The sequence below is a fragment of the Gavia stellata genome, chromosome 1 (assembly GCF_030936135.1).
Source record: "Gavia stellata isolate bGavSte3 chromosome 1, bGavSte3.hap2, whole genome shotgun sequence".
Taxonomy (NCBI): domain Eukaryota; kingdom Metazoa; phylum Chordata; class Aves; order Gaviiformes; family Gaviidae; genus Gavia; species Gavia stellata.
This window is the reverse complement of record NC_082594.1, coordinates 22,999,459-23,026,840: the sequence shown is the minus strand read 5'-3', so window position 1 is coordinate 23,026,840 and position 27,382 is coordinate 22,999,459. Positions and strand designations below refer to the sequence as shown.

The 27,382-nt window shown below is 41.1% G+C and overlaps 1 protein-coding gene across 1 annotated transcript; it reads left to right on the top strand.

Annotated features, from left to right (window-relative positions):
* Positions 1-386: 386 nt before the first annotated feature.
* Positions 387-27,074, top strand: LNX2 (ligand of numb-protein X 2). The gene is made up of 9 exons (XM_009820919.2): positions 387-872; positions 9,224-9,462; positions 10,549-10,748; positions 14,416-14,787; positions 16,320-16,466; positions 18,687-18,864; positions 20,623-20,854; positions 22,607-22,765; positions 25,390-27,074. Exons 1-9 carry the CDS (start codon positions 472-474, stop codon positions 25,523-25,525), a joined length of 2,064 nt encoding a protein of 687 aa, XP_009819221.2. The 5' UTR covers positions 387-471; the 3' UTR covers positions 25,526-27,074.
* Positions 27,075-27,382: the final 308 nt, after the last annotated feature.

The following is a 27,382-nucleotide window of genomic DNA, read 5'->3' as shown; positions in this document are numbered from 1 at the left end:
TAATTACTTGGTCATATAACCATTATTCCACAACAGGGTATTTTTGTGCTATACGCTAATTGCATGCTTCTAGCGTGACATTGCATAATGCGGTATCCTTGCTGTCACAAACTGGTCATCTTGCAGGTGAAAACTGCAGTGCAGCAGCTGTTACAAAGCCGTAAAACGTTTATGTTGTAAAAGGAATCGTACTTATTTGTTGCTCTCTTCTATGACAAATTTACAGAAAACAGAAATATTCTCTTAATCTATCCAGCTGCTGTGTTTTGCTAAACCCAGAAGTCGTCAAAAGTTCCGACAAGAACTTTCATAATTCATGCAAAATGAGTAATTTTTATTTCTTTATTCGTTGCAGAAAATGACACTTGACTGACGAGCGTGAAGAAGTTGCTTCCCTCTGAGCTTTATGTGAACAACCCCATCCTATGAGGAGGAGGAGGAGGAGGATCCGTCAGCCTTCTTAGCTGTACAATGGGGACTGCAGGTGACGACATGGCTTCGGTGGAGCAGAATGCCTCCTTGAACCCTCTATGCTTTGAGTGTGGCCAGCAGCACTGGACAAGGGAGAACCATCTCTACAACTACCAGAACGAAGTGGATGACGATTTGGTCTGCCACATTTGCCTTCAGCCCTTGTTGCAGCCATTGGACACTCCCTGCGGACACACTTTCTGCTACAAGTGCCTAAGGAACTTTCTGCAGGAGAAAGATTTCTGCCCGCTGGATCGAAAAAGACTCCATTTTAAACTCTGCAAAAAATCCAGCATTCTTGTTCATAAACTGTTAGACAAGCTATTTGTTTTGTGCCCCTTCTCTTCTGTGTGTCAGGAAGTCATGCAGCGATGTGACCTGGCGGCACATCTCAAAAACAGGTGAGCGGTGCCGATGCTTGCATTGCGTGTTCCTTACACGCTTGGTAGGCCCGTTTGTGTAGTGGTAGAAATTGGGGGCAGGAGAGGGGAGAGGGTTGTTGGTGGTTTTTAAATTTCCTGTAGAAAACCGTAGGAAATGGTCAGACTGTAACTGTGTGCAACTAGAACACTGGATCCTGTTTTGGACATCACAGCAGAAGTAGTGAAGAACACTTGGAGAGAGTCATGGGGAGAATGACATGATTCATTAGAGGTCTCAAAAACATGAATTAGTAGAAAAAGTTAAAGAAAATGAGGGTTGTTTATGGTAGGGGAAAAAATGCTGAGGGAGGGGAAAAATGAGAGATGTGCAAACTCTGTCTGCAAAGAGGAACGAAATAGTGCAATAGGAGCAAAGGAGATTTAGTTCAGATTTTAGGAAAAAAAGCTTTATAGTGGTCTGGCCCTGGCATAGATTGGCAAGTAGATTGCCCAAGGTGGTGGTTGTGTATTCCCCACTTTCAGAAGTGTTTATGAACATGCTAAACCAACCCTTATCAGGAGCAGTTGTGGCAGAATTGATTCTGCTTTGAGGTAGGCAGATGGACAGGGTATCTCTCGAGAGTCCTGCAAAACCTATTTTTCTTAGTTTTAAAAAAAAATCTGTTTACTGAACAGGTTGACAGTATAGAATGATACTTCATATTGTGCAGACTAGCGTGCTTTGTTCTTCCAGCAAAGGAATTGCCTCCATACTGTGTGTGCGGTACCCTGCTACGTGAAGGTGTTTCATTCTTCTCTGTAAGGCAATGCCATTTTTCTAATGGAAAAATGTTAAACTTGTTTTGAGAGGTACGTTTGACTTCTTTTGTTTCCTCTACAGGTTGGAGAATATTTTCAGTAAATAAACAGACAGAGTTTTTATAATCACTAGCTATTTCATTACATGAGTCATGAACCAAAACTTGGACATACCATTTATGTTAAAGCTAAAATATGGTGGAATTAATGAGTCAGGGCTAAAAAAATATTATGCATATCTATACCAACTAACTTTACACTGTTTAGAGATTTATGAAATTGTAGGAGGAGTATAGTGAAGAAGGATCCATTTCAGGTGAATTGCATTTACTACCAAAAAATATTCCCTGTGTACAACTGAATGCTATTGGAAAACCTATGTTCATTTTGCAGAGAGAGGTTTCAGAAAAATATGTAACTGTCCCTGCAAAAAAGCATCAAACCCAGAAGAATAAGCATGGAGCATATCCATTGTACAGCAAAAGGCACTAGGGAAACACAATTCAGTATGTGAGCGTTTTTGTCAGCAGTGTTTCTAAAAACAAGCATATCGTCTGGCAACTCTTTGCAAAAATGGATGGTACGAGTCCTAACTCTTCTGCTCTCCTCGGTCACCGGCTGAGATGAGATCTTTTCATTTCCATGACTTCATCATGGGCTTTGTTCTTACCTGCTTTGCTTTCTTTCAATTTGATACTCTTTTTTTTTCTTTTATTTTTTAAACCAGCCTGCATAAACTTCAGCAGTTGCCCATTTCATGAGGGTGTTTCATGGTTTGGTAGTCTTATCTGTGCCACCTCTTTGGGCAAAAAACCCTCCACATTGGGATTGAAAACCCTGGGCCCAGAGGGAGGGACAGTGGTGGCTGCAGCAGGACGGGGAGAAGTTTCCTTTCCTGTCGCCCTCCCCAAAAGGAGGGTGGTCTTAACTGTGTGTCTCCTCCACCCGTCCTCAGTCCAGTCCAGCGACACTGGTGGGTACCCATATGGAAAGGTTTATTTGAGAGGTGCATGGATCTACTCCATGAACTTCTTTCCATCTCTCAGTCTTTGTCTGTTTGGAGACTCTTGGAGACCACCTTTGAGTGAAGGGTGACGTTGCGGAGGAGATTGTTTGGGAGTCAGGCATGGTGGGGGTGTGCGTGAAGGCAAGCGCTCCGCAGAGAAGGGGAAGAGAGCAGCCACCGCCTGCCTTGGAAACAGCTTGTTCACGTGCGTATTTCCAGCGTGCCCTCTTCCTTCTTGCCCAAATCCTGAAGGCTTCTGGGGATTCAGAGGCTGGGAGGAGGACCTTGGGTGTGCAGGACATGCAGCATCCCTATAGACTGTGGTGGGCCTGGGGTTGCCCGGCTTTTGTTGGTTGTTGTAGCCACAGCATGAATGTATGCATCCAGTGTCCACGTCAGGGAGGTACGGGGAGTAATGAGGAGCCTTTCTCTCTGGCTTTTCTTCCTTTTTTTACTTCTCCACACAGTTTCTATGTTAGCTTAGGCTCTTGCTTGTTTCCTCCAGGCAAGTAATTTCTGATCTATATGATGACTTGGGGGTGGTGAGGCAGCCTGTTTGTTTGATTTATAATCCTAGTATTAAACTGATTTGATTTTAATAAAAGACAAAATGCTAGCAAGACTCCTGCTACATATTTGGTTCATCTTCTGGTTTCCCACTGTCATTTTCCTCACCTTTTCAGTCCGTTTTCCTTGGTTGGCATCTCTTTGAGTGATACTAGGGCTGTTTACGACAAGGCTGTGTAATTTATTTGTACATGGAACACTAAGCATGCTCGCTTTAGGTATATATTAAATATTCATTTACTTAATGCACAAGGTTATTATGAAATCTGAGTGAGCTGAGTCACTAGCTTTTCCTGTTTGTCAGCTGAAAAAAAAATTTCAGTTGCAGAAGGCCGCTCATCTTCAATTCCTTCTGTTGTATTGGGATGCCGATATGCATTTTGAGTATATGGTGATTTACAGTTTTCAATTAAGTTTATTTGCAAATGTCTGAACACCTGTAAATTATCATTGCTGACATAAACGATGGCAGCAACTGTGTAGTTTGAATTTGATTTTATATGGATTAGTGAATCCAGTAAAATTCTACTACTGATCATTAAATGTAGGAAAGAAATATAAAATTCAGTATTATTATAATTTTCAGCATAGATTAATATAAACCAGTCTCAACAAGCCCTTACATGAGCTAGTTTGTATTCCTAAGGAATGCAATATGGCTGGTTAGTTTTCACTGTCTAAAACATTCACACTCAGGTTTTCCAGTGTTGTTCTAATCGGCTCTGTTTGAGCATAAAAGCTGGAAGAAGATGTCATCGTATCCACCAAGCACCTCGGAGTGTAAGGTTACTGCAAGCTGCTCCAGCAAGGAGATGAGAGGCACAAGACACAAACTTGACTACTTCGTGGTCGCTAATTGCGCTCCATGATACCTCGTTGCATAAAGAAAATATTCTTGATTTATCAGTCTTTCAGTTTCATCACATTCACTTGGGAACTGTGGTTTTCAAAGTTAAACACAAGGCATATAACCTGATTTAAAGGAAAAAAATATATGCGTAATGCTGAGTTGTACTGGTTTTCCTAGTCACTTGGTATAGAAAAATTGTTAATGTTCAGTAAAGTAGGTGCCAATTCCACTTCTAAATATCAAAGGTAAATTTATCAGCAGGAAATCTGACAAAAAAATTACTGAGCTTTTCTGTGTATTATTTTAATTTAGTTAATTCTTATGTATTATTCAGACCTGAAGAAGCTCCATTGTACAAAATCATACTCTGAAATGCGTACAACTTTTTAATGAGAGGGTTAGGCATTGTGTTTATGTATTGCTTTTGAGTTGGACTTCAGTTTTCCCCTCCTATATTCTCCTATGGTAGTTTAAGTTGTCATTTTGGATGGAGACATTTTTCCAAATGTTTTAATGTTGAGGCCAGCATTCAAGCCAATTTTATGTCAAGTTAAGTTTGAACTTTACATAGGATTATATTTTCTGGAATTGAAGAAGTTTACTGAGCTATTCACTGTATGTCAGTCAGCACACTTAATACGTGGATTTAGATTAACAAGATCCACCAGAAAATTAGTTGTAGAGATACAGGATTTTATCATTCAAAATCTTGGCAATCCCAGTTATTTTGGTGTTTATGATAGTGCTGCTGAGTTCTGTTCTTCCCACCCGGTCCCGTGTTAGCTGCAAGCACTGTCCCTACCCTGCTCTTTGTAGCACCAGAAGTGAAGAGGATCTGTAGGATTTGAGCCTCTTCTGGCAGGTCTTTTCTTACACCCGAGTAACTGGATAGGCAACAGATTCAGAGTTTCTCCATGCCCTACGGACTCCTTCTATTGCTGGAAAGGTGAAGGATCTTTCTGTGGTTGTTCTCTGCTTTGAAGCCACCTGGCTGCTTGTAGGCTTCTGAAATCATTGGGTGTGACAGAGAAATGTCCAACAAAACCACTCTTTTTTCTTTTTCCTGAGTCTTCTCTGATTCCCAAATCTAGATAACTCCTGGGGCCTCCTTTTTTTTTTTTCCTTCTTCTGTTTTTTTGCTGGCAATAGAAAAACCAAGACCCAAACACTTAATTTTCCAAAGCAGCACCGTGTTTTACTTGAAATTGCAGCTGTAAATCTTGCCAGAATTACTGCTTAAGGTCACTTTGCTGGCAAAGTTTTATGAGCAATAGGAAAGGCATTTGAGCTGCTTCTCTGCAGGCTTTGCTTCAATTCAGCTCCTGCTTGGAAAACAATTTAGTGCAAATGGTTTGAGGCTATTTGGTGTGTTTGGTTTTATCGAACCTCTAGACTGGGCAGAAGCTGATGGCATAAGTTACAATGAAATCTTTCTTTTCAGTAGTCAGTGAGCAAATGTGTTTTTCAAGCCCCTACTGTTATTCCAAGGAATACACTGTAAACTACATCTTAATTTTGTATGAAAGCTCTTTTTATCTGCAGAGAGGGATTGCTGCTAGTGTTCCAAGAAGTCAGCTTTTAAATGAGAAACCCAGCAGACTTGGCTGGGGAAAAAAAAAAAAAAAAAAGAAGAAAACTTTTCTTCTCTGTCTGATCTGGATTAAGAGAAGTTGAAGGTAAAAGCTATGCTTTGTCACCTTCCAGAATTGAGCAGAAGCTGGTGCTGAAGGGAGGAGAGGAGGGAGTTGATGAATATAAGCAGAAGCTCATTTTATATTCCAAGAACAACTGCCTTTTGAGTTTCCCAATACATAACATCATTCAGTTGCTTTAGCTGGTTGTTTCAGTATCTCTACTCTTGAGCATCTTGAGTCATGAAAGAAATAATTTCTGGAAAGTCTAAAAAACGTTCCTGCCTTTCTTCTCATTCCTAGCCAAGATATTCAGGCTTTGTAGGTAGGTACGAAATGCCGTTCCTGTAAGACACATTTCTGTTTCATTTCAGCCCTTATTTATGCAATTTGTTGTATGAGAATGGATTCCTGTACCCATAAAAACAATCTTCAATGCTCGTTTTGATCCCAAGATGCCCATCTGTGTACATAACTTGTTACAAGATTTAGTCCAAAATGCTCTTTATTCCAGATATTTGGCAAAAACAGTATTAGTGAAGGTGTGCACCTTTAGAGATTTATTGGTGCTTGTTAACTGTTACAACTGCTGTATGGTTTTGCTGTTTGTGAATAATACATTCCTACTGCCAATAAAAATCTTTTTATGTTGCAAGTGGAAATGAAAAATCTCCTTATAGATGTGCTTGAATACCAATACTGGGCTTTGCTGCTTGGTAGGTGGCATATTGTGTTTAAAGACCGAGGAATTGGCATCCCATGAATTAATGTCTCCACCAGACAACTACTTTCTGGGCAATGCAGTTGCACTATACCATGCTGAAAGTCGTAGTCTGTTACAAATACTGGTTAATTTGGGGAAGAATCTTTTTTTTCCCTTTTTTGCCTTGTAGGGTGCTGCACAAAAGGGATTCCGCTGAGCGGAGTAGGTGTGCTCAGGAGACTGTTTACATTTCTTGATATTAGTCTTTGAAATGATAATTAAATATCATTGGCAAAAATAAACCTCAAATCTATTTATATTTCGCACAACGACTTTCATCAGCTGCCAGGTAACGATGGGGGAATGTGCTCTGTGAAGGAGGGTGGGGGAGGACCTGGCCGTGGTTTGGAAGGCTTTGACAGAAACAGGACACTTCCAGGGCTGATTTTTCTTCTGTCCTGGTTTGATACAGTTTAAAAAACAATAAATTTCCAAGGTGCGCTTTGCCACCTACACTAGCTCCTTTGGGATCCACGGGCCTTGTGAACTGGCTGAGTAAGAGTCAACAGCACAGTGTTTTGGTGGAAGAGACCAAAGGAAGTGACTGGTTCATAAAGTAGTCCAGTAAGGCTGGACTCTGCGGCCCAAGTTTGGTGGGATTGAAATGTGGTCCTCTGACGGTGTCAATTTTGAGCTATTCATTCACCTCTCTGCTTAAAAGTGGCATCCCTATAGCAGAGCAGTCAGGGACAGCAAGGACGTGCAGCTTGGGGTGGCTTTGTCCTAAACTCCTGGGGATCATTGTGGGAGAGCACATCTGTTCGAGCTCCCAGCAGAGAAGAGGTTTCCCCTGCAAGAGCATTTGCCCCTTGCTGTGTTGCTGCAGAAGTGAGTGATGTTGGAGGTTGGTCCTTTTTTTTCCTGTTGCCAGTGCTAAGATTTGGGGGAGTGTGGGACTAACCCGTCAAGTTAAAGTATTTTAGAAATTTTGAGGGAAGGGATTGCATCTTTCCTTTTCTTGGCCTTTTGGGCTTCTTTTTTGGGGTTGGCATTGTGAAATGGTGAATGATAAAAACTTCCTGCTGAGTTTCACCTGTACTGTGGGTCTCTGGCCACCAGAACAAATTGAGACCAGCCCGATTTCTTAGCTCATCAGTCCCACCATGCCAATGATTTTACGTAGTAAATACTACCTGACCAAAATCAAGAAGTAGGATTGTGTTCCTTCATTAAAATCAGAGAAACTTTTTCACAAAGCAAAATCTTTCACATAATCTTCATCTTTCGTGCTTGCACTTTCTTAACTTTGAAGAACAAGATGACCAGTCATCGCCTTGGGGAAACCCCCAAGAAATGATATCTTAAATGTGTCATTTCATAATGTGAACTGTCTCCAATTTATGTATTTATGCGTATTTCACAGCACATTTGCATTACCTTACGCCGTTCTTCTGAACATACCTATCATGTTATATATAGAGAGATATAGATCACTTTATGTATGTGTAACACTGCTGGGGGTCACAAAAGCTGTATCAACATTCTTCAGAGCTGAATAACTTTGTTAATATTTCTTCAAAATCCCTCATGCTGAAACAGTCTAACCATCTAATTATCAAATCCCCTTCACAGAATGTCAGAACAGAATTGTGATTCTCAAAAACATTCTGGTTTAACAAGTTAGGACATGGTTAGACTTTTGCTGGTTTTCGCTCTGTTTACACATTTCTTCTGTTGTAAAAATAAAGCATTTTTTCTTTTGTTATAGCAGTCCGTAAAGTTCCCAGACAGGGAGTCATTTCAAGAACACGGCTCCTTTTTTCTGACACTGCTACAATGCGAGGGTCTTTAGGTGGTCCGCAGCTCCAGAAGCAGGAACTTTAAGGACATCAAAAACTGTAAGAAGTGAAATATCAGACGCTGGCAAAACTGTCACACAGGCAAATGTAAGACTGATGACCACATCCAATTATCTACATGTAAATGTAAGACCATTTGATAAATGAAGGCTTTCCCTGAATTTGCAACATTGCAGCTCTTCTTTGCAATAAACTATTGGAGGATATTAAACATAAGCGAAAAAAATCATTGCATTAGGAATAATGGCAACTCACAAAAATTAGTTTACAGTGAAAAGCACAAAATGCTGATGGGGCGTTACTATGTGAGGGAAAGTAAAAAATTGCACCTCTTCTGTGAAGTCAGGAAGAAAAAAGGGGAGACAGGAGGAGGATGAAACACCTACTGATTCAAGAGGAGATGATGAGCAGAGCTGTTACTTTTGCTAAACTTTTCATACAAACTTCTAGACAAGCATAATTTTTTGTCAATATTTTAAAACTTAGACTGCAGTACGGGTAAGAAGTTCATCTCTCTCTCTTCCCCCAAATGACCCCAGGAAAATACAATGCTTCGTTCTCTCTTGGCTTACTAAAGTGTACAGAGAGTGCTTCAGCGGTCTTCAAATGTGTCTTTGAACGGGGCTTCTTTTATGTGGAGTTTTATGCCAGTCCTGTTTAATCTTTTTGGCAAGGCTATCTTCCAGAAACTGGAATGTACATAACAGAGTAAGTCCACATTACACAGCACATTTAGTTCATGGCCAAAAAAACGTGTAGTAGAAGTTTTGTGAAGAAAGCAGTAATGTTTTGGGGTTCTGCCCACTAAAACGTATTTTGGCCTTAAAATTCAATGTGTTTAATATTTTTTATGATTAGTTTAAAGCGGTGGCTTTGAAGAAGACTGCTTTCATTTGATGGAGTACTCAGGCATTTTGTGCAGGCTTGAAGCATGGTATAAACATTGTCTTCACAGGTGTCCTGGGGCTTCTCATCGAAGGGTTGCTCTGGAGAGAAGGAAAATGAGCAAGCTGCAAGCAGAAGCAGAGGGCGAGAGCGGTCCCGGCGGGACGGAGCAGCCTAGCAGTTTATCTCCGGACACAGATCAGGGAATAGTGCCAGCCGAGCAGAGCTTCATCTCGCCCGCTCTTCCCGCATGGACAGACGAGCCCGGCATCGACAATCCGCCTTTTGAGGAGAACACAGTAGCAGACAGTATGTCCTCACTTATCTTCTCAGGTTTCTTTTATCAGATGTGGAAACATTTGTGGTGTCAGAGCTTGTCTCTTACCAACTGTGAATGCGCATCTTCATCTTCCGCTCTTTTTCTTTTGCGATTCCTGGAGAAATACTAGTGGGTTTCGGTTATGTGCAAGTATACAGTTGGGATAAGGTCACAGTTAGGAAGGAAAGAAGTATCTCAGAGTGTGTGGCAGATATCATGGTGCTGTATCATCATTTATTGTATCATGTTACAGTAGTTCATGTTAATCTACTAGTAGCACTGGCCTCACAGCAAGTTGGAAGAAGCATATTTTCTCTAAAATTACAAAAGTTGTTTTCTAAGATGAGATTTTTTTTCTTCCCCTTCCCCCCCCGTCCGGATCAGCAGCCTCCCCACACACGGAGTGCTGTCCTGCTCGAACGAAAAGGCAGCTGAGTAACTCCTGCATCCATCTGCATCGAACAAGCAGTAAAGTCTCTAGCGTCTGGGATTATAGAGAGGAAGCGCTGAGCCTTACCACAGAGGAAGGTGGAGCTGTCTCCTTCCTTCTCCTATGTACTTGGCATCCTTTAGCATCCCCCTTTTTCCTCTTTAGTTGTCTCCATGTTTGCTTCAGAAATGGGCTCCTTCTCTTGACGTGGTAACTCAATGGCAGCTCCTAGTGCGGTTGTGAGACCAGGTGATGAAGAGGCATGACCAAGTCATGCTCCGTGGGGTAACCCCTAAAACACATTTTTAACATCATCACCAAACGTGAACACACAAGTGACCAAATTGGAAATGAAGTGTATGAAATTTATTATAAAGGACAGGATCCCAAGGGCTCAGAATATCCTTTTCAAATCCAAATAACCCCATTTCAGGAAGCATGGATGCTACTAAGTCATTAGAGAGCTGTTTCTAATGAGCTAGGTGTTCCAGCAAGCAGTGGAACTAATCCAATTGCACTTGTTTAGTTTATTGTTAAACCATTGTCGTGTGCCCTGTCTGCATTGTCCTTTGGTGATTTGCTTTATTGAAAGTGAACAAGGTATAAAGGATATTAATCATCTTTCTTTTTGTAAAAAAATTGGCAGCAAATCAACAGCCACCTGCCTTGCCTGAAGGAGAGATCACTACTATTGAAATTCATCGGTCCAATCCTTATATCGAATTAGGAATTAGCATAGTGGGTGGCAATGAAACACCTTTGATCAACATTGTCATTCAAGAGGTTTATCGAGATGGGATCATTGCCAGAGATGGAAGACTTCTTGTTGGAGACCAAATACTTCAAGTATGAAACCTAATTACGTATTCTGTCTGCTTGCTTTCCATTCACTCCTTGCAGAGTTGCCTGTTAAATGAGATGGGAGATTTTCCTTGTCAGACTATGTTGTATAAACGTTAACTTTGCAATTATCAGTTGGAAGGCAAACTAATGTTCAGAGCAGAACCTGTTGTTCTAGCACTTTTGTCTATGATGCTTTATATTGTTTGTCAGACTAGTCCCTGGAATCATTTTTCCTCTTTAGCGTCTCTTACCAATGTTGAAAATACGAGTTTATTTTTCTGTTTTTAAATGTTGTGGGACTTGGTCTGTATTTCAACTTTATGCATGCTTTCCGAAGGAACCAAAGGTTACTTCTAGCTAACAAGTTGGCATAATTTGTCCTATGTAAAAAGCAATTTGTGGATTGTAAGGCTGACTTCATCTAAACTGCTGTTTTATTCTGGCTTCACTGTTACCTTCCAATAGCTTAGGCAGTTGACCTGCGTCTTTCAGTATGTGTAAAAGAGTCAGTGATATTCTTCACTGGCATGATTTGAAGCAAGGTATTCTAAATTTTTTTAAAAAAAAAAAACAATTAAAATTTAAGTTGGTTATGATAGAGTGTGTATTTTTGTTACAGCCACAGACAGTGTAAAAAGATCAAAGTCTATTAATTTTTGAGTTTTAATTTTATATTAGGGGAAGGCGTTGTTCATAGGACTCGTTAAGAATGGCACTAACTGAGTTCTACATGAACAAGACAGTCCTCCAGCTTTTTTCTATATTTAATTATTCCACCTGAAACAAATATATTACCATAATTTCAAAATTACTTCAGTAACGACGTTTGCTTTTGATCTGATAGCCTAGATCAGTCCAAAAATAGTATCAGCCTTTTTCATTTCACTTTTTGAAATCCAGCCTATAGAAGTAGCTTAAATACTGTAGTTACCCTTCAAATGAAATTAGTTTGCACTTCAGAAAATAAAGTCCCTATTGAGAAACATGCCTTTTTCCTCTCTTGGAGTGTTAGGATAGTAGCTGGCCAAGAAAGCAATGCAAGAGGTTTCCAAAATATTGCCTTTTTAACAAACAGTTGCAGACACCGATTGAATGCTGCCTAATTTATTTTGATACTCAAGGGCTCTCCTTGGTTGCCAGAATAGCTTGAGCTCCAGTGAAGCTTCAGAAATTCTTGCTGGTTGGGCAGGTGTCAATTATAGCTTCCAAAGCCGTAAGTGGCAATAAATTGACTATAAATAGGATTTATAAGCTGCAGTGAGTCTTCCCTATCAATGTGCTGGCACTGGGGCTGTCAGATGCTAGGGGGATGTCCATCAGAGTCCTTCTGTCATGCCAAGGGAGAGGTACAGGAGGTAAAAGCCAAACTTTTTGGAAGATACAATATCTTTATTGCCTTGAATTTACCTGTGCAGGTGCTGAGCTGTTGTATTAAAATGACCAGGCTCGGTCTCTGCCAGCTGTAATTAAGTGCAGAGTTAGATGCAGCTCAGCATGCACACTTCAGTCGGATATTTCTGCAAATGTCTTCAAAGGCTTTTATGAGCAGTAAAGGACTAAAGGAAAGCCAGAAGGGACTGCAAGGTGAAACTCAGCATTTTCTTGCCCAGTGAAACAAGAAGTATTACCCTTTTAAGATCTGAGGGAACAGCATTTAGTAACAGCTACATAAAAGCATATGTTGTCTGTAAGGTATAGATAGGTGCCTAACATTTGCAAAGTGCTCTACAAATTGTCCCTTTTTTGTCCTGGGCTGTGACTGTAATTCATGCAAAACATGTCCTAATGAGAATCTCCTTCCCCAAGAAATGCTAAGCCTGTTTTATTCTGAAATTGTGAACTGCCTTGTGGAAAGAAGAATTACATTTTATTGCATATATTCTTCTGTGCCCTTTGAATGCTTCCATATTTTATATATTTACTTTAGCTAGCGACAGCTAAAAATAAAACTGGATTTAATTTAAGGGCTCTGACGGCTGAGCCCTAGTGGGTTTTGCTGGTGGCAACTCTAAGTGTTATTTCTCCTAGCTATGCCTCCTTGCCCAAGGTTACAGCCTGTCTCAGGGCAGTAGCAGACGAGGACATGGCCGTGGTTTGGTGTCTGGGCTTGTGTTGCTGCCAAGAGCGGCGGCTTTGGGCTGGGCATCAGGCTGGAGGACGGAGGTAGCTCAAGGAGGGTAACAGCCCCTTCTGCAGGAGCAGCAGCATCTCGCAGGGGTAGGGTACTGGTGGGTACGGCTACTCCTTCGCCGTGCTGAAACCACCACGGCCAGATTGTTTAGCACTGACCTCTCGGAGACCCTCAACTCAGATGCATGATGTAAATGTGGCAACTGTTGTACATAGATTTCTGGGTCCTTTCTCTTCCTATATTTCTTAGAGTGTTAATATTGCTGTTAGATGGTGGGAAGCTGCAAGTTTATATTTTTACTTACTTAGGCTGCAATGGGAAGCATTAAAAGGCTTAGGTAAGGCAGGTCAATATAGTCCATTTGGTGTTTGTTTCTATCTGCTGAAATTATGGGGCAGGGGTTCCTCCATCAGGGCACAATAGTACGTGCTAAGGATGAAGTTTTAATGTTAACTTTGAACCCCTTCTTACAGAGCAAGGAAAATACAGCTTTTGTGCTGGTTTTTGTGGTGCTCCTATTTTCTCCCAAATCTCATTGCACTGTCAATTTTTATCTTAACTTTATAGTGCAATGACTGAAGATAACTGATCTTTGTATCAGTGGGCCACATAGCAAACACAATTCTTGTTTATAGGGAGAGAAAGCTTAATCTGTATTTCATTTACAGCTGGATTTTGAGTGATGCAGGTTGTAAGTCTGAAACTCTGACCTAGTTGAAGTCAGTGGAAAAACTCCTAAGTTCATGCTAAGACTTCAGAACTAGTAAAACCACCTTTTCTTCTGTCTAAATGAACAAATTTTGTTATTCTGGATTTCAAGGGTTTTTTTAATTTTTCACATCATGGAAACACTGCATATCATTAGACTGAAACTTTCCTCAGAGATTTGGATGTATTATTTTTATAGCTTAAGTCATGCTGGGCTTGACACTGAAAGAACATGCAAAATTCTTGTCTTGGAGAACAAACAATGTAAAGATCTAAGGAAGACAAGTGTAGAAGACCAGGAGAACAAAAACCCTGGACTATGATGACAGAGGTTGTATGCTGTTAGAGAGATATTGTCACCTTTATGGGAAACAGCCTCAAGTTGCAGCAGGGGAGGTTTAGATTGGATATTAGGAAAAATTTCTTCACTGAAAGGGTTATCAAGCATAGGCTGCCCAGGAAAGTGGTTGAGTCACCATCCCTGGAGGTATTTAAAAGACATGTAGATGTGGTGCTTAGGGACATGGTTTAGTGGTGGACTTGGCAGTGTTAGGTTTACAGTTGGACTCGATGATCATGAAGGTCTTTTCCAACCCAAATGATTCTATGATTCTCTAAATAGGTTTGTAGATTCAGCAGCCAAAGTGGGTTTGTAGGAAAGGATGGGAGGACAAGAGAGGATGCCTGGTAGGGTCAGATATGCAGGTTGCTCCAAGGTCAGTTTTGCAATGAGCTCTGAATTTAGTTTGGAAAGGACTTTATTTCCATAACCAAGAACAATTAAACACACCACAATATCATTCTGATTTTTTTGTTGTTGTTGTTTTGCAGGTCAATAGCTTTGACATAAGCAACGTGTCTCACAACCACGCTCGAGCTGTGCTTTCCCAGCCTTGCTCGGTGCTGCACCTCACCGTGCTGAGGGAGAGGCGGTTCGGCAGCCGCACACACAACCACGCGGACACCACCAGCTCCTTGCGGGAAGACAGCTTTCAAGTGACGCTGCATAAACGCGACTCCAGCGAGCAGCTTGGCATTAAACTTGTACGCAGAACAGATGAGCCAGGAGTTTTCATTCTTGACCTTTTGGAAGGGGGGTTGGCTGCTCAAGACGGCAGGCTCTGCAGCAACGACCGCGTACTTGCAATCAATGGGCATGACTTGAAGCACGGGACTCCTGAGCTTGCTGCTCAGGTTATACAGGTAATTTGAATTCCCTACCTGAGTCCTTAGCTCAGCTTCATTTCTTAGGCAAAGCCTGGGGTAGAGTCCATCCCAGACAGAACACCTTGTGTAATGCCTAAAAGTCTGCAGCGATGCAATTCGCTGTGAATTATGTGCTGGAAATACTAGTGCAAAACAGGGTCTGCTTTGGCACCTAGCAGATGAACTTCACCTCCTTAGAAGTGAAAAGTGAATTAGTCTTCTCTAGCATACAGCCTGAAGGTTAGAAGACAGCTCATGTGAGCAAGGAAAGTACCATGTAGGCTATTGCTTAGCAGAAAAAAAATGAGGATTACTATTATATTTATGTATGTACTGTAGTTTTAATCTCTCACTAAACTCTATAAAAGTGGACTTTGTTTTGTATTGATTCACCAGTGCATGGAATTGGGGTTAAAACAGGGAAGTGATTTGTCAGACTTTGTAGAGGTGACAGGTAGCAGCTGGGAAGAAAAAATAGGTCTTCCATGAGTCCCATGCAGTAAAATTCATTTTCTGAGTGTTTAAGAAAGGGCTATTCCAAATGACTGGCTCTGCTCTGGACACAAATATTATCCAAAGCTTGATACAGTGTGACATATGACCCTTCCCTGTTCCTACAGGAAAACCTTTAGTCTGCGCCTTTCTCCCAGTCTAAGGAAACAGCTGCAGCACATTGCTGCTTCCTGCTGATGGGGTGTTGGTGAAAATTGCTCTGTTTTTAGGAAAGTTGGAATAGACCAGTGGTAGGTTCTTGCAGTCTAGTGCAGTCATCTTTGCTTAACCAAGCACCACATAGCGAACTCCAGCACAAGTGAGTAGTAAATATTTGTTTCAGGAATCATTTCGAGAGCTTTCCTTGCAGTTAAAGGAAAATAACAACGATCTTGGGAATTGTAATTTCAGTTTCCCAGTTTTTGGATACAGTGAAGTGGTCAGAATTTTACACTGGGTAACCTTTATCTGTTGAGGTGTGGGTTTGCAGCAATAGAAAGAGTTGATGTTTTATTTGACATCTGGTAACTGAGTCTCCTGATAATCCCCAAACTCCAGAATCTGATGGTCTGCTCAGGTATAACATCTTTCTTGGAAGTCTCTTTGCGAGGTACCAGAGATGTCCAGAGCTTTTGACCAAAATCTGCAGACCCTGGAGCCATCACGTGGGCATTTCTTTCTTTTATTGCTACGTGTTGCAGAAGTTCGCGGAGGCTGCAGATGGAATTGGGTGATTTTTAATGTTTGAAGCTTCACTAGACAAAGTGAGAAACAGTCCTTTTTGCAAAGGATTTCCAGCTGATGTAAATGTAACACTGGGGGCAAAGGAGGAGTGATAACATCCTCTCTGTTATGGGGGGAATTGCAGCAAGGAGCAAGTAAGGGACTGTGCAGTCTAAGCAGTTTGTGGCATCCCTAGGAACTGGAAAATAAGTTCTGCTGTTGTCTTGTTTCATATTTCATCACACGTTTTCCTCCCCCTCTGCTAATAATCACTATCCTGTCAACTTCATTACTTTGTTTTATGTATTCGACAGGCTAGTGGGGAGAGAGTGAATTTGATTATCTCTAGACCCCTGAAGTCACAGACGGTCAGTATTATCCGAGACACTGGGACTCACAACAGCACCTCACACCAACACCAGTCCCAGCAGCTGTTTCACAGCAGACCCAACTCACATAAGGTTGGTGTTTCTCCTTCTAAGAGGTATAAATACCATTTTACTGATGTGATGGTCTAAGTGTGTAGCAAGGCAAGACTGGAAGAAAGAGTGATACCTTCTTTTTCACCTACTTAAAAAAAAAAAAAAAAGATGATGGCTTCTAAGTACTCAAGTCCTGCCTCATGTCTGGAGTGGGAACAAAAGGTATGCAACAGCTTTTCAGTATTTTTTTGGATTTGCTGACTGCAGTGAAAGAAGCAACTTCTCTGAGCTCATACAGCTGTAGTTGTTAGACCTTGTCTAAGACAGTGGCTCATGTGTTACTGCTGCATGGGAGAGCTGTCATTCAAGAACGTTAGGTTTTTTGTTGCCGCTGTGCTGGCTGCAACCAGCAAGGACAGGAGATGTGGTGCACATCATCCAGCATATCCACAGCATGTTGGAGGGATGTGTCATCTCCTCAATGAGCCAGCAGTGCTGGCTGCAAGACTGCTGAGTTCTGCAGGGTCAAGCAGGGAGAGAAAGGCAGAATGAAGAGACTCTAATGAAGCTAGTGTCAAATTATCTGGAACACCTGCAGAAATAAAGCCTGTGCTTGAGATGTTCTTGTAGTTAGAAAAATACAACTTCTCACTGTTGAGAAGTTGATTTTGTGAAGTAATTGTCATATTGACCATGTCAACCAAACCTTTCCTCCTGTCCACTCTGTTGGCATCACTGTTTAGAGTCATACTTCTGCTGGCAGGATTTACATGTGTTGATAGTATTTTCTTTTAAAAGTTTGGGTAATTTCAGAAAAGAACAAGTGAGGCTCTAGAAAGCTTGTTTTCCTCCTGAGGGACAAAGGTGAGGCTCCTAAATACAGTTAGTGCCGTTAGTACTTGCCACAATGTTAGGCCATATCAACACAACGATTACAGCTCATCTGTATCACAGCTTGAACCCACTTTCCATCTGCCAGCATGGGTTGTGTTCATATCGCAGTTCCAAAGTTGATCCCTTAGCTAAGGTGATTTCCCTCACCTGTCAGTACCACCCGTGGGCTCTTTCAAAGTGGGAAGTCCCATGTAACCTGCAAGCGTACATTTCCCATGTTTCATAGCATTTATCTTTGCCTCTCATTAACCTACAGTTGGCTTAGAAGTCTTGTGGCTTAAAATATGTTTATATAATTGCATGGCACCAGCCAGTTAGTCCTAAAGCCTGAAGACTTAAGAAGGAGCTGTCTTTATAAGCTGTGGTTTGTATATGTAAAGCTACATATGTGATTAACATGTATATGTGAGGAGCAGAGTCAGTCAGAAGGAGCATGTGGCATCGGAAGTCAGAGAAAGCAGTGTTGCTATTTTCCAAGAGAAGGCAGGGGAATAAATAAGTATTTGTAGTTGGAAGACTCTCCCAGGTTATTTCTTCTGTTATTTTTGATTCTTTGCAAGTAGTCTGTAAGTGTAAGATGCTACTACAGGTGTATGTGCAGTGGTTTGAATGTATCACTAAATATCCTGAAGAGGAAGGGCTTCAGCAAATAAAATATATTTTGGTTCAGGTTTAGCTCCTTTTGATGGGGCAAAACTAAATATGGGCTAAACTTTATAATTCAGGTATTAGAAAATAAAATACAGGATCTCTTCTTGCTTCAAGTTTGGGTCTTCCTTGTAATCATTAGGGAGTCTGCACAAGGCACCCATTACCAGCCTATAGCATTGATTGGCCTTAGTTACTTTGTGCTCTGGGAGATTCTGCATCCCAGCTGTGAAAGAAAAGATGACCTATAAGGGCTTTAAATGGTCTTTCTTTGTCATCATGAAAACACATGTGTTTTCATTTCTTAGGAGCTTCTTTGTAGTCCTGGGCCATATTCTACTGACAAATGATGCTCACCAAGACATCAAAAGATTTGTTTCTGTTTTGTGTCCAGTCTTTTGACCATATGGTTTTGTAGCGTAGTCCTAAAATTTAGCTTATTCCAGTGTAGGATGTTAAGAAAAACTGGAGTGAGATTTTCAAGATGGGCCTTTATAAACTTTGTCTATATTTAAGTACCTAGATGAGTGTCTTTTTTGGGGGTTTTTTGTGACCTGGAGGAAATCCAGCCAAAGCCAATTTGCATTACTTAGCCCTTTTAAATCATTCTGTTAAAGTGCCAAAGTGTAGCTTTGGGGTGTATTTTGTTGTGTTTTGTTCTGGTTTTTTTTTTAATTTTTTTAAGTTTTAACAGTGTTATTTATCCTTGTCAAACAGGATCTTTCCCAGTGTGTTACATGCCAAGAAAAGCACATTACTGTGAAAAAAGAGCCACATGAATCTCTGGGAATGACAGTGGCAGGAGGCAGAGGCAGCAAAAGTGGCGAACTGCCCATCTTCGTGACAAGTGTACAGCCTCACGGGTGTTTGGCAAGAGATGGCAGGATTAAACGAGGTGGGGCTTGGCTTTCCTGGTGGCACGGGTGGCCTCTGACTGCTGTTTGATGAGTACGTTCTCTGGAGTCAGATGGTGTCAAAAAGTCCTTTCACAGATGTAGGACGATGGATGCTTTTCTTCATGTTTCAATAATGGAAATAGAGTATTTAGTATCACACTTCCACCTTTTCTGGGAAAGGAATGTTTAGAGAACGACAGCAGCGGAAGCGGATAAGACCAGGAAATGTCTCATTAAATTCTTTAATCCCCTGAGCTCAGGGTCTGGTGTGGTGCTTTTTACTGTAGTGCACACATCCTGGTTTTGTGTTTAATTTGGTGAGCTGGGGCCCATCTCTGTCCATATAATATCTGAACGGCAGAAATGCTCTGATGACAGGCCACAGCTCAGCCGTGCTAAGTTTACGCCCAAAGCTACGTCAGTGTTGACCCTGGTTCCTGAATGCTTTCTTATCCTCTGGGCAGCTTGGATTTGCTGGTCTTCAGGGGTGCTACAGTACCCATCCTTGTTCCTCGGCTTTGCAGAAGGGAGTCAGGAGGTGGAAGTTGGACTCGGTGAAGGTGAGGGCAGTCCTGCCTGATCGATAGCAAAGCATTTGATGATTAAAATCTATTGTGTCGTATGTGAAACAAAGACTGCCTATGGGGTCTCTGCGATTCAGAATTCACAGAATTACAGAATGTTCTAGGAAAGAAATCTAGGAAAAAAACTTTGCAGATTGCAAATTGAAAAAGAACAGTGTGGGAGCATCCTTATATGCTTCTGAGAGAGGGAGATTTACACCCACATACCAACAGGTATGTTTTCTTTTTCTGTACTACTATGAAAAACATTTGATAGAAGAATCACAATTGCTCTTGCTTGTGTAACATTGAAGTAGCCACAGCAGCAACAAAAGTGATTTCAAGTTAAGCTGCACTTCAACTTTAGCTTTCCCTGGAAGGAAAAAGCTTTTAAAAAAGGAGTCTCATTCCAAATGTGACCCAGGTGTTAGCGCTTTTGCTTTGTTTTTTCTGGTTTTCATCGGTAAGTGAGACGTTGTGTGAAAGAGGAGATTGTCACTGCTTGGACAGTAAATAACATTCTTGTTTTCATCCTGAGGCTTTTTTAAAATATTATGAAGTAAAATAAAAATTGTGGCAATTTTTTTAGTGGCTTCGACTCTTTCCAGATTATCTTTGTAGAGATGCTCGCTCTTTCTTCTAATGGACTGGTTTTTGTACCAACCTTTCCAGTAGTTTTTGAATTCCATTTTGTTCTCCTGAGTAACAAGTTAGAAAAAGCAGAAGACCTAAATAAAAAGCTCTGTGGAGCCTCACTTACCTACAAGAGTTGGTTACTTTTTGGTGCCTGTATTGTTCCTTTCACCATTCTTCCTTCCCTTTTAAAGTTAGGGTGGACCTAGGATCCGCCACTGGAAACTGTTATGTAGTGGCATCTGCAATAGCAGTTGCAGCCAAGACGGTGAGGTGCTTAGGTAATTTCTATCTCAAATTTTGAGGGCGATATACCATAGAAGCCACAGCATTTGATGAGTTATGTGGAAATAAATGATACTGATCCAGCTTAGTAGTTCAAAACATTAATGTTTCACAGTGACAGTATAAGGCTTCAGAGCTATTCCCGTTCCCAGACTGTTAGTTCAGACTGTCTCAGCTCCAAAAAATACAGTATTAAATGAAACCCTGGTGCGGGAGGTGCTGTCGGTAGGAACAACTCTGACAGACTGATGTGTTCTCACTTGCGCCTTTGAACAGGTGATGTGCTGCTGAACATCAACGGTATCGATTTGACTAACCTAAGTCACAGCGAGGCAGTGGCCATGCTGAAAGCTAGTGCTGCCTCTTCAGTAGTGGCCTTGAAAGCCTTGGAAGTCCAGATTGTAGAAGAACAGCCCCAGGCTAATGAAGAACAATTGAGTACCATCAGTGAAAATGAATACGATGCCAGTTGGTCACCATCGTGGGTCATGTGGCTGGGACTTCCAAGGTACGGAAGTAATTGATGAAGTAATTAGTTACCTGTTTTAAGTCAAGTCTGAGAGAGGTACAAAAGCAGAGACCTTATTAGTTGCAGCACATCTGCCCTTACTTCGGCCTGATCAACCGTCTCAGCTATATTTGGTTGGCAGTGTGCTCAGGAAGAGGCCTGTGAACAGGAGCAATGTTTTCTTAGGAAACTAGGAGATTAATAGACTTGGTTTATCCCTTCAGAAACCGTAGTAACTACCCGTGTGGATTCTTCTCATTGAACACAAGTCATCTTTTCTATTGCTTAACCGTATCGTAACTTCCTGTAGAACATCTAAAAACAGAGAGATTATTAATAAAAATGCAAAGTATTTACCCACATGTCTTTTTGCTAATCCACTACCTAAATTTACGAGGCCAAATATACAACTTCAGAGTATTGGATCAGACTTGCCGTTCTGACAGACTCTTGACGCGGGTCTCTTGCACACGTACAAGCCCATAGCTGTAAATCCTCACGCGTTTTTTTCAAGAACCCACTACCACCTCTGCCAAACAGAAAAACTCTCCCAAGATTTGCAGCAAGCTCCCTCCCCTTGACTAATCTGCAGTCTACTGGACATCACTGTGTTTCATTTTTACTCTTCTGTTTTTCACTCTCTTGTGGCTACAGCTATAAGCTCATTCTAGCATCGCTTGCTATCAAGAAAAGCTCTCAGTACAGCGAATAGTGTTGTTAACTTCAGTCAGGACGTGCCGGTTAATTCCTCTCCCTCTGATAGAGTTACCAGGCTCAGGGCTGTAGTTTAAGCATAAACCCACAACAAGAACCAGGTGTATGGGTAGCAGAATTGTTGTTGAAGGTAACAGAACCATGCGTTGGCCCTCTAAAGATTTCACACTTTTTAATTTAATTTTCTGAGTTTTACTGTCAATTAACTTCCATTCAAGTATTAATGAGTTACCTAATCTCAATAAAGAGCTCTCAGTTTTGGTAAATGTACTTGCTTTCCATGCTTCAGCACTGGTTTAGTGCTTATATACTACAGATGCCCATGCATGGCTCCTAAAGTTACGCTATGCATTGTGCTGCTGTTCTTTAAAGGAGTGTTGTACATCAGTAAAGAACTTGGCATCTTTTTTACCCAGAAGTTAATTTCTATGTTTTGGGTTTTGGGGGTTTTTTTTACTATTATTATTACAGTCATTGCCAACTTCATTTGCAAGAATTAATTTTCACTGGGGGAGATAGTGAAGCATGATCTGCGTTATTTATGTTCTGTGTAATAAAATGGTTAATTATTTGTATTTTCATTAATGGTGATGCATCAGTTCAGAGGTGGAGAAGACGATGCATGGATTTCTAGATCTTTACTTAAAGTAGAAAAAGCTTAAACTGTCTGGAGGTGGAAGAAAAACGCATTGCATTTTTGACTTGCAAACTAAACACACCGTGCCACCTGTGAAATCCCTAAAATGCCATTCTACTACTGTCAGTTTACAGAGTTAACTGTGTTTAAGTAATTATTCTAGCACTGCCTTATTTCTTTTTAAACACACTTCTGCCTCAAGATTGTGAGGTTTTTTGGTAATCAGTTTGAATATTGCAAAATTACTCTGTTTGGGAACAGAAGCGTAATTGCCATCCCTTCCCTTCTCTTCGATCTTGTCATAGTGGTAATGATGAGACAGCAGGTGTTGTGCCTACTAGAAAAATACCTATATGTGGTGTACACGGCTTTTTCTCTTGCCATGTGCTTCCTTTCCACAGCTGCCTACATAGCTGCCATGATGTAGTACTGCGGCGGAGCAATTTAGGGAGCTGGGGTTTCAGCATCGTCGGTGGCTACGAGGAGAACCACACGAACCAGCCTTTCTTCATTAAAACAATTGTTCTTGGAACTCCCGCGTACTTTGATGGAAGATTAAAGTAAGCTAAAATAACAGGAGTAGTAATAATACTAAAAAATAATAAACATTTTAAAATAGTTATATGCTGGTGCAACTCATTGCTTAATGAAGTATGCTGTAGCATCTTGTGCTGGGGAGCGTCATGCAGCCCAGTAGTGCTTTGCCTCCCTGCTGAGCGTGATGCAGGGAGGTACAGGGTGCTTCTGCTGGGGAAGGGGCGTCTGTCAGAGATGCTGCTTGTGCTGGCACCTCTGCCATCTCCCGTCCTCCTCCCCTGCTGCGGTGCTGATGTCACCTGCTGTCTCCGTCTCCCTGTTGAACTCTTCTTTAGGCCAAGAGACATTGCAAAATGTGTATGTGCAGAACTGGCTAGTTCATAACATTTTTGTCTCCCTAGAGAACAGCTAAAAAATTAGAACTTACTTCTGTAAAGCAGGGAAAACTGCTTTATCCTTTCATATAGCCTTCTGAAGCCACTACTGGAAACTCTGGTACTGAAGATGGGTGCTGCTGCTTTAATGGATAGGCGAGAAAGCAGATGAAAAAGATCTCTGAAAAGATCATTAAGGAACTGAGTCCCCATGCCAGTGCCCTGAGAGTCATTAGTTGGCAGGAAAGACACCGATAAATGAGGCAAGTTCAGTGAAGGCCCCTGAGATGGTGGGAGCTGGAGCACTTGCCCTGCAAGGAGAGGGCTTCAGGGGCACCTAACAGCTCCTTCCAGTACCTACCAGTTGAGACTGGTTATAAGGAGAAAATATTTCCCTATGAGGACGGTCAGGCAGTGGCACAAGTTGTGTGGTCTCTGCCCTTGGCGGTTTCTGAGACCCAACTGGATAACGCCCTGAGAGACCTGGTCAGATCTCACAGCTGACCTTGCTTTGAGCAGGAGGTGGGACTAGAGACCTCCTGAGGTCCCTTCTGACCTTAAAGATTATATGATTCTACTTAACACATTATGTTTGGATGCAGCCCCCAGGTCTAGTATCCATATATGCATCTTAGTCTCGTTTAGGATTCTCTTGTTCATAAACTGATTTTTTGTGAAGGTGGCAGTAAAGAATATGCAACTTGAGGTTTTACGGCATGATTTTTACATGTAGATTTACTTACAAAGCAACTGAAGAAAAAAATGTTCTTAGGCCTAGAGCTTTGCCAGTAATTGATTTTTCAGTTCAATGACTAAACAAATAAATGAAAAAATAGCTTGGCTGAACACAGAATTACATTTTTTTGGCCAACTATGAAACAGTTTGGATCAAATGAAAGATTTCAGTTCAACCCAAAGTAAATAATTTCAGATTGGGGAATTAATAACTAGGAGTCTTCAAATGGAAATTCAAGCATCATTTCCTAAGAAGAGGGGAAGAGTTGTTGTGGTCACACTTACCTCCTTGTAAGGAGTGGAAAAGACACTCGTGTAATATTGTGATACAGTACCCTCTGTTCAAATGTACTGTCTCACTGAGAATATGGACTTAAAAATGAGCCATCAACAAGTTACCATGGGGCAGGTCTTTTTGAAGTTGTTCTGTTTCATTTAAATTATCTAAATGTTTTGTTAGGCTAGAGAGGAAGGGAGAAAATAACTTCACAGTTGTATAGTTAAGACACTTTTCTGCCTACATTATCTGTCTGGTGTGATTTAATAGAAGGTGAAATGATTTCAGCAGAAAGGCTGGGTGAGTGAGACCCCACTCGGTGAACTGTAACATTTTGGTTTGGTTGATGGGGTACCTTGGTTCAGGCAGAGAAGCGCTTTTGAGTGCACATTTGGCTGGTGTTGGTCACACTGCCTCTTCTTCCTCTGCTCTGCCCTAGTGGAGGGCACCGGGAGAGCTCAGGAGAGCATCTTTTTGCCATCCATTTTGGTGCCTCCAGTAGGTGGGAGGATCAGTTTCAGGAAAAGTCCTGTTTGCTCTCCAGTCATTTTTCGACTGCTTTGGGGAATGCCAAACACACACTAAGTCAGAGAGAAGAGATGCTTGGAGATGGAGCATGCTCAACGTAGGAAGAACTTAGGTGCTTTTTTGAAGTTTCTCTTGAGCTTGTAAAAACTGAAACCTAAACCTTCAAGGTCAATTTTCTCAACGCCAGTAAACAGCACCCTCCCAAATTTCTATTCCCTGCTTCAAAACACAGAGGTGCTACAGCTTCTCAGTTGAACCATCTGCTGAAGGAGATTTCAAGACAGAATCATAAGCCATTGAAAACAAGGTTCTCAGTTGGAATGTGGTTGGCAACCATAAGTATCTTTACTTACACCTCCTACGGTAAAGGCATGTTTGGTGTAAATGTGTTGTAATCCACATAAACAAAGAGAAATGTTTCTGTCATGCACATGCTATCTCATCATCTTCTCTTGACTCCATTAGATCTTGCCAACTCTCTTTCCTCACATTTCCCTACAGGACAGCTCTTAAGGCAGAACTATTTTTGTATTAGAATTGAAATCCAGTGAATTGGGAATTTCCCAGATGAGTTTCAGTAGTAAAACAGGCTTAAAATTGAACCCCTTGGGTTTTTTTAGCTACACTTCCAACCTGATGGAAACCTGTCACCCCAGAGGTGAAGTGCTGTTTGTTGGTGTGTGCTAGTTACTGCAGAGCAGTAATCATCATTTGCTTTTTTTTCCTTCTTTAGGTGTGGTGATATGATTGTTGCTGTAAACGGACTATCCACGGTTGGAATGAGCCATTCTGCACTCGTTCCCATGCTGAAGGAGCAGAGGAACAAAGTTACTTTAACAGTGATTTGCTGGCCCGGAAGCCTCATATAGATTTGGGAATCACTTCGGTTCAAGCAGCATCTTTTTCTAGATAGCTGGCACAAGAATCTCCTCTATCTTTTTTTCCCTATTGATACAGCTGGTTATAAGCAGGGCCAAAACTGCTGTATTTGCTTTTTTTATGGGCCTCTCAGACTCACTCTATGTAACTTTCCATCCTGAAATAGCCATTTCTGTTTGCTATATCCATTGCTGACGCAAATGCAAATATACATGAGCTCACAGAGAAACTCCCACTCTGATATGCCTGTCATTGAACTTTCCCTGTCAGGCTTGTAGAGTCAGCAGAAGAATTTAGTGGTTCTTTGGGTTTCTCTGCTCAGTCCTCAAGTTATATGTGATATATGAACATAATAGCCATGTGCCCGTTCTTCCCTGCAAAGAGAACGTGTATCAGTACCGCAGGGACACGTCTGTCTGCTGCTGTGAATCAAAATCTGTTTCCAAGGGTACATCTTTTCATTTCGTAAGCCTTTCCATTTTTGATTCAGTATTTCAGACTGATTCAAGAAATCCATCTTACTCCTCAGAAATTACTTGGTCCCCCAAATTTTTCTTGCAGGGCATCGGTGTTTGTAGAAAAGTAGGACAAAAGCCTGATATTACTGGAATTTTTATAAAGTGCAATAATTGGACTCTTTGTTAGGAAACTTTAATGTATTACAGAGTTTGTATCCTATAACAACAAGAAATATGGAAGTAATCACTGTTGCAGTGCTGGCAAGAGTACACGTGCCCGAGGTCACCTTTGAGTGAATGGCTTGCAGTATTAGACTTGACTTTACAAATGAATGTTTTGCTATGTCAGAGAATTTTGATGAACATTTTTACGAAGATCGTTTTTACCATTTCTATTGTAGTTGTTAGCTCTCTTTATTCATGTGTGGAAACAATACTTTGACTTGTACTTTCTAAATGAGGGAATTATTTCCAGGAAAAAAAGCAAGCTATTGAGAAACCATACGTTATGGTTTACAGGTGGGCAGGCTGGAAGGAAGGCCCTTTGAATTCAAGTCCAATTGCAAAGTAAGCTGCAAAGTTCACTCTTATTCTGTCACCTCCTGACAAATGTGCAAATGCCTTGATACCAAATGCTGAAATGATCTCTCTTGTATTTCAGGATTTTTTTTCTTTCCTTTAGAGAGCACCTGATATTAAGTTGGCAGTAAGAGTAATACTGTTTATCTTGGATTGTACTTAGTATTTTTACAAACGAACCTGTAACTTCTAGACTTTGCCTTTCCATGATATTTGCAGGCTAAGCACCCATTTGTTTACGAAAAGAGGGGTGGAGCGTGGAAAGAAATGTGCTGACCTGGAGCTAACCCTGCGTGTTGTCCATGTTCTGCGTATTTGAGAAAGAGCTTCATTTATAAACCAGGTTCCCAACCTGAACTGATTTTATGAATGACCTCTGTATTGTATTATTAATTACCAGAGAATGTATTTGAGAATCACAGTGTATTTCAATTGTGAAGCATGAATTTTATTTTCAAACTAAGCTGGTGTAATAGGGGGGCATATTATCGCATGTCATTAATTCCAGTAGCTTTGTTTTCAAAAGAAATAAAGTTACTCTTTTGCAAAAAAAATGTAAAAATCTCATATGAATGAAGTGGGTTTATTCCTCTCTGTAATGTATGCTATCATTTTAATTTAATAATATTAAAATACAAAAGAACGTGCTCTACAGTATATTACTGTACTGAGAATCTTTGTTTCTGAAGCAAACACCAAACTTATTTGATACTCTAACTGATTTGAGAACAAGTTTTCTCCCGTCCCCAGATGCTGTTTAACTGTATAGTTTGCTCTTAATGCAGACTTTTTTTGTAAAGTACATCTTAG